At 36.4% G+C, this 7,853-nt stretch overlaps 1 protein-coding gene across 1 annotated transcript in view; it reads left to right on the top strand.

Moving 5' to 3' along the window:
• LOC137658215 (adhesive plaque matrix protein-like) overlaps positions 1-6,983 on the top strand; it is an 11,829-nt gene extending 4,846 nt beyond the window's left edge. The window contains exons 2-3 of the mRNA XM_068392900.1: positions 5,101-5,242; positions 5,772-6,983. Coding sequence (XP_068249001.1) covers positions 5,102-5,242; positions 5,772-6,218 — 588 coding nt within the window. The 5' untranslated portion in view covers position 5,101 and the 3' untranslated portion in view covers positions 6,219-6,983. The remainder of the gene's footprint in view (positions 1-5,100; positions 5,243-5,771) is intronic.
• Positions 6,984-7,853: the final 870 nt, after the last annotated feature.

Raw genomic sequence — 7,853 nt, 5'->3', positions numbered from 1 at the left:
AAAACCTGCAGATAATAACTTGGGAAATGAACGTCAGAAGACAATCCAATTTCGGAAACGGTAATTATATTATTATCTTCATTTATCGGTTTCTCAACCGTGCTTTGTATCTATTCTTCTATTCTCCTCGGGGTGTCACAAAGGATAAGTATTCGTGATAAAACCCAGGGTAATTTATAGTAGGAAAAACTGTTATTTGCCGGAAATACTGTGTTATTTACATTGCAAGATATGAGAGAGAGAGAGAGAGAGAGAGAGAGAGAGAGAGAGAGAGAGCTGGAGTAATAATGTTAAAAACCACAAAATACTGAGTGTTGTGTAATTTTTGAGAGAGAGAGAGAGAGAGAGAGAGAGAGAGAGAGAGAGACTATGTTGTTATCTGGTTATCTATATAAATTTCATACTGATGAAATGTCATTTTGGATTAACACCATTATAGACCCTCGTTCAGACTTGGCAAATCAAGGGTTCTCATATCCCCTTCCGTCCCTGTAACTGTATCTTCGTTTAAAAATCTGTGCTCTTCGGTTAAACATTTTAACAATGGTAACGATAAGTATTGGGATTATGGGTATTTGGGGTCGTGATGGCCTATTGGAAAAGTCTCTGCCTAGCATTCTGCGTGACGGGAGATCAAGTCCCCCTAAAACTCGATAGTTTTTTTGTGGTGTCTGCAACCTCAGCATCCTTGTGAGCTAAGGAAGAGGGTTGGGGGAGCCCATAGGTTTACCTTCTGAATCATCAGCGGCCATTGTCTGGCTTCCCCTGGTCCTAGCTTGGGTGCTGATCGTATGGTCTGTCTCTAGGGCTTTGTGTTACTATAGTCAATTTCTTTTAGCGATGCAGATTTGCACCAACTCGCAGCGGTGCCCTTTAAGCTCGGAAAAATTTCCTGATCGCTGATTGGTTGGACGAGATAATTCTAACCAACCAGCGATCAGGAAACATTTCCGAGCTAAAAGGGCACCGCTGCTAGTCGGTGCAAATCTGCCTCGATAAAATAAATGGACTATAGGGTATTATCACTGTCCCATTCCTGAGCGACTTTTAAGATCTTTAAAAGAGATTTGTTTCAGTAAACATTCCCGAAAAATCCCAGAGCGAACGAATCACTTCAAAATCGCCGATAAAAACGTCCACATATAGATTCTCGAATGATTGTAAATGCGGATGACTGTACTGGGTGAAGTTTCAAGGCCGTGAGAAAGAGGAAATGGAGTTACGGAGATATACAATTTGCTACGCGGAATAATAGGTCGTAAGAACATTCATCCTTTTTTTTTTTTTTTTTTGCTTCAACTTTTCTGTGTTTCGGTTATCGGGAGAAAGTATTACTTGGAATGAGTATGAAGATAATATTTACTTTTCGATTGAATGTGAACAGAAATCAAGAGAAGAAGGTTGTTTATTAACTGATTTTTAAATGCAAACACCTCTACACACACACATACACACACATATATATAATATATATATACATATATATACAGTATATATATATACATATATACAGTATATATATACATATATACATACACATACATATACATACTATATATATATATATATATATATATATATATATCTACAGAACATCATAATAAAAGAAATCACAAGTAAATGCTACCATACTTTATAAAGAATATAAGACCAAACATGTGATTTATTTTATTAGGAGATTCTGGTTATATAATCAGAACTCATAATAAAATAAATCATATAAAATCTACCATACTTTATAAGGAATATGAGACCAAATATGACCAAATTTATCAGTTCAGCTTCCAGCTACTAATGACTAGGATCTTTCACTTAAGGATGTGTACAGGCTACGCCTAAGTTCACACGTTGTTACCGTGGGTTTACAGAAACAATTTCAAATCATCTTATATCATTCTTGAAACATCATTATCTGTTTTACAATATCATTAGATAGAAGTTGATATGATGGAATAACTATATACTATATAACATAGTCGGAACATCAAACAATAAAATTAATTATCGTCTGGTAATCATTGTATATTGCAATTAATGGCATCAGGAAGAGTAATAGTTGCCACTTGACTTCTACCCATTCAATTCAATGTTCCCATATGCAAGTGAGCAAATTAATAGATACAAATCGCACGAGACGTGCACGTGCTTATTTGACAATACACGCGCGCTGGTTTGCCAGTGTTATTATGAGTACTCAGGCGTGGAAGTATGTTATATATAGGCATGCGTGTGGTAGTAAATAAAAGTTTGCAAGAGAATGTATTGCAACAATGAACAATTGCATCATCTTGGCATACACTTGTAAGAGTAAAATTACATATTGAAAAAACAGCTGATTCTTTATCAGCCACGATAAATCTATTCTTTCACACACATCCATATACATGCCTGTGTGCAGATACACACACACATACACACGTGTCTGAGTATGTCTATGTGTCTATCAACTTACAAACGGTTGTGGCGGCCGATACGGTAACGTCCCTGACTAGTGATTGCCAGACTGGGGTTCGAGTCCCGCTAAAACTCGTTAGTTCCTTTGCTCGCTGCAATCTCACCATCCTTGTGAGCTAAGGATGGTGTGCTTTGTAAAAGCCTATAGTTCTATCTGATGAGCCATCAGCAGCCATTGCCTGGCCCTCCTTGTTCTTAGCTTGCATGGAGAGGGGCTTGGGCGCTGATCATATGAAGAGTATATATGGTCAGTCTCTAGGGCATTGTTCTGCTTGATAGGGCAATGACACTGTCCCTTGCTACCTGCCTTTCATGAGTGGCCTTTAAAACTATCTGCTGCAAATTTTCATGATGAATTAGTGGCTGCAATTTGCAAGGTCGTTGCCTTCCACCTCGAAAAAAGCTAATTCACTGATACTTTAAATCGGACCCGTGAATTTGAAAAAAAAAAACTGGAGGACGGAAACAATAGATTTCATAACTTTCCATTAAAACAAATATAAGAAATAGAATAAAAAAACATTTTTTTTTCTATTTGTCTTGGTTACGAGTCTACGTGTCTACCTTATTCTATAACACAATTTCTTATCAAGTGGAACTGGCAGATTCTTCTTTGTAAACATCTTTGTAATTGAGAGAGAGAGAGAGAGAGAGAGAGAGAGAGAGAGAGAGAGAGCACAATCGCTAATCAACTTTAATAGCCTCTCAGGCACCCTACTCTATCTGTTACCTTATTTCCTTTCCTCACTGGGCTATTTTCCCTGATAGAGCCCTTGAACTTATAGCCTCCTGCTTTTCCAACTATGGATGTAGCTTAGCAAATACTACTACTACTACTACTACTACTACTACTACTACTACTACAACTTCTACTATTACTACTACTACTAATAATAATAATAACAACAATAATAATAATAATAATAATAATAATAATAATGATTGCATCGTATAAAACTCCCTTTTCTCTCAGTCAGATTGTGAAACCAACATTGACCTTTATATCATATTGTGGTTCCACGCAACACAACCTTTCATGCCCTGATAAATCACATGGAGGAGAATGTTTCATGAGAGAGAGAGAGAGAGAGAGAGAGAGAGAGAGAGAGAGAGAGGAAGGGTTATACAAAACCCTGTAATTTCGTTCGAATCTGTTTGTTTTTTTTTCACTCATAGCTAAACAAAAATGTTTTAATCTGTAACTTATATTTCAAGTGAGCAGAGAGAGAGAGAGAGAGAGAGAGAGAGAGAGAGAGAGGATAAAAATGGAAGCCATGAAACTAAGAAATAAATTAAATGATTTAAAACCATGTCACTGAAATACATAACACATTGGAACCAATAAAATATAACGTATCCATCTTACGCAAAATAAAACACCGTAAATCACCACGCATAAGAAATGCGTATAAACATATTACCATACCTTCAGTATTCACTTATTAAAGGTCCATTACATTTTCAACGCAGATCTTTATCAGCCTTTCGTTGACAACCGGAAGCCACTATTTAGTTCACTAGTGTACGAGACCCGTCAAAATGACGGCTAAATATCTAAATCGCTATGTAAATGTATGCCACCCCTCTCACCAGGGTATGAATAATTCCTCTCCCCCTACCCTAGGAATGGGGAGAGTTCAATGTGACCGAAAAAGCCATATACTTTTCATACATTAATGACTGGATTCACTTAACGACATCGGGATCAGAGCCCCTGGCGAAATCCCACAAAGACAAGAGCTTGTGACCGGCCGGGAATCGAACCCTGGTCCGGCAATCTTGTATAGACAGTGACTACCACTTGGCCACGAAGAAAGATCAAAAGTCAATGACAATTTTTCTGTACTTATACCTGTCGAATTCAGGTGTTTTGTACTTAGAATTGAAATCAACCCATCTTCACCATCATAGCTAATTGGTAGTTTGTGACTTGGCATTCGATTAATGATAAATTTATATATATATATATATATATATATGCATACATACATACATATATATATATATACATATATATATTATATCTGATTAAATACTTTTCTTTTTAGAAACAGTGGCATTTTAATTTTCATAATCTCATTTTGTTTACCGAATGGTCTCCATCACATGCTTAAACACACACACACACACACACACACATATATATATATATATATATATGTATGTATATATTATACCCACAGAAGGAAAAATGAAAAGACCTGATGTGAGTTAATACACTTCCGTGGTTATAATACATTTTATATTCATCACGTGTCAGCCTAAGTGATACACACACACACATACACACACACATATATATATATATATATACACACACAAATATGTGTATATACATATATATATATATATATATAAGGGATTTTGACATAGGAAAAATCTATTTTTGGGCTCGAGCTATGTCGTCCTCATGGAAGTTCCTCAAGGCAGCTTCCTACTTGGGATATTTCCTGAGAGTGATATGCCAGAGAATTTTACCCGTAGAGGTACCACAGGGTTCTAACCCCTGGAGCGAATATCCTGAAAGATATCATGTGTATGTATATATATATATATATATATATATGTATATATATGTATATATATATATATATATATATGAGAGATTGTGATTCAACCACTTCTTCTTCTTTATTGTCTTTGCAGGATGCTGGGAACCTGGTTCTACTTCCCCGTCGTGGCTTCTCTCTTGGCCTTAGCCGTGACAGAGCCTCAGTACGGCTACAGGCCACGACATTGTTACCCTAAGACTCATTACGTCACCAAATACAACACGAAGTACGAAGAGGTATGGGAGAATCCATTCTGATTTGCAAACTGTTAACAATTTTCATCTATTAATCTTTATATTTCTAAGAGTCAAAAATCGAATTATTCTTAAGGATTAGGTATTTTTCCTTTAACAATAATAATAATAATAATAATAATAATAATAATAATAATAATAATAATAATAATAATAATAATAATAGTAATAATAATAAAATTCATTTTATTTTGCAAACTGTTAAATAATTTTTATCTCTCAATATCTAACTCCCGAGTAAAAAAAAAAAATTAATTATTTTAAAAGGTCAGTAATACTCCCTTTGTTAACAGCAACAACAACAACAACAACAACAATAATAATAATAATAATGTCAATTTGACAAATCAGGTTCCAGTAATAACAATAATAATAATAATAATAATAATAATAATAATAATAATAATAATAATGTCAATTTGACAACACAGGTCCCAGTAATAATAATAATAATAATAATAATAATAATAATAATAATAATAATAATAATAATGTCAAATTAATAACACAGGTCCCAGTCTACGAGACCATCTACAAGCAGCAATATATTCCGACGACGGTCTACCAGCCCGTCTACAAGACGGTCTACAACACGAAGTACAAGACGGAGTACGTTCCGGAGTACATAACAAAGACGAACTACCAAACCGATGTGAAGTACGTCACAGACTACCAGACGCAGTACCAGCCGGTATACAACACACAGTACGTCACCAAGACGGACTACGTACCTAAGTATGTCACGGAGACTGAATACGAGACGGTCTACAAGACCCAGGTGCAGTACCAGACCGTCTACAAGACGGAGTACCAACCTCAGTACATTACAAAGCATAAGGTGCAGTATCACACGCAGTACGAGACGAAGGTTGTACCCCATTATAATACTGTCTACAAGACAGTGCAAACCTATAAAACAGTGTGCCCTAAGGGATACGGCCACGGGTACGGGCACTAGGAGCAATGGGAACGGTCGAAAAGGGCACTAGGTGCAAACTAGATCAGAAAATGTCCAGATAAAAACCTTCTGGATCCAAAATTGATTCTTTTTACTTTCTTCATTGAAAATTTAACTCTTTTTAACCCTTACACTGCAATTGGTGACTTTGTCAAAAATTGGAAAAGGGAAGCATCTCTTAAAATCATGTAAACCATAGCAAGATATTATTCACTGGGAAGGTCTTGATGAGACTTTTCCAATAAATATTAACAAGCAAAAGGGTTTGTGTGATTTTGAAAGATTTGCTGCATCAGAAGTTTTGTTGATTTCACCACTGGCAGTGAAAGGGTTAAAGAATACTTCTTTTAAAGATTTAAAGTTACTCTGAATATTAGAGGTTACTGCACACTGGAACAAATTGTTAGTCCAATAGTTATGGATTTAGTTTACAAAATTACCAAACTATCACAGAGACCCTCTAAATATTACAGATTAAAAGATGTTACAGATATCAGAAAATACTGAGTTATCAAGTATTATTCCAGGTATTACGAAACCTCACTGAATATTTGAACATCCTTTTGGATATCAACGAGCTCCCTAGTGGTTCCTCATTCTGATCCTCTTCTAAGATTGATTTCTCACATAATCTTCTCCAAATGAATCTTTGGAAGGATGGCTCATCGCTCTTTGTATTCGTCAAGTAAATCATCTTCATTTCTTCATCAATAAATAGTATATGTAATTAGTACTTCCCTACACCCTATTTAAATATTCCCATATTCTCACACTCGTGTTACTTTTGTATCAGATGTATATTTTAATAAAATATGAGGTTCATCTTGGGTTTTCTTAATTAAATTAAACCTTTAAAGGATTTGCAGGCGAAGATCCCTGAGGAAATAAGAAGAATGGCAAGCCTAGTAAAAATTACTGAGATGATAAGAGTGTCACGACTGAGATGATGTGGGCACCTCCTAAGGATGGTTGGTGGGGAGGGAGTGAGGAGGGCTTGGGAGGAACCTGTTAGAGGGAGAAGATCGAAAGGGAGGCACATAATGAGATTGCGAGATACATTGAAGGATATGGAGAGAAGAGGTTTGGTGGAAGAGCATGCCATTAATAAAAGGTAATGGAGGGGGTGCATCAGCAACTGACCCCTTAATATAGGTAGTAGTTTGGCGAGGGCCAGGGCACCAGCCGCCCGTTGAGATACTACCGCTAGAGTTAGGGGATCCTTTGACTGGCCATAAAGTACTACATTGGATCCTTCTCTCTGGTTTGCCTACACAGACACCGAATAGTCTGGCATATTCTTTACAGAATCTCCTCTGTCCTCATACATCTGACAATACTGAGGTTACCAAACAATTCTTCTTCACCCAAGGGGTTAACTACTGCACTGTAATTGTTCAGTGGCTACGTTCCTCTTGGTAGGGGGTAGAAGAGACTCTTTAGATATGGTAAGCAGCTCTTCTAGGAGAAGGACACTCCAAAATCCAACCATTGTTGTCTAGTCTTGGGTAGTGCCATAACCTCTGTACCATGGTCTTCCACTGTCTTGGGTTAACGTTCTCTTGCTTGAGGGTACACTCGGGCACTGTTCTATCTAGTTTCTCTTCCTCTTGTTTTGTTGAAGTTTTTGTTGTTCAT

Source organism: Palaemon carinicauda, chromosome 19 (genome assembly GCF_036898095.1).
Source record: "Palaemon carinicauda isolate YSFRI2023 chromosome 19, ASM3689809v2, whole genome shotgun sequence".
NCBI classification, from domain to species: Eukaryota; Metazoa; Arthropoda; class Malacostraca; order Decapoda; family Palaemonidae; genus Palaemon; species Palaemon carinicauda.
The sequence above is the reverse complement of the archived record's forward strand: the minus strand, read 5'-3'. Positions and strand labels throughout refer to the sequence as shown.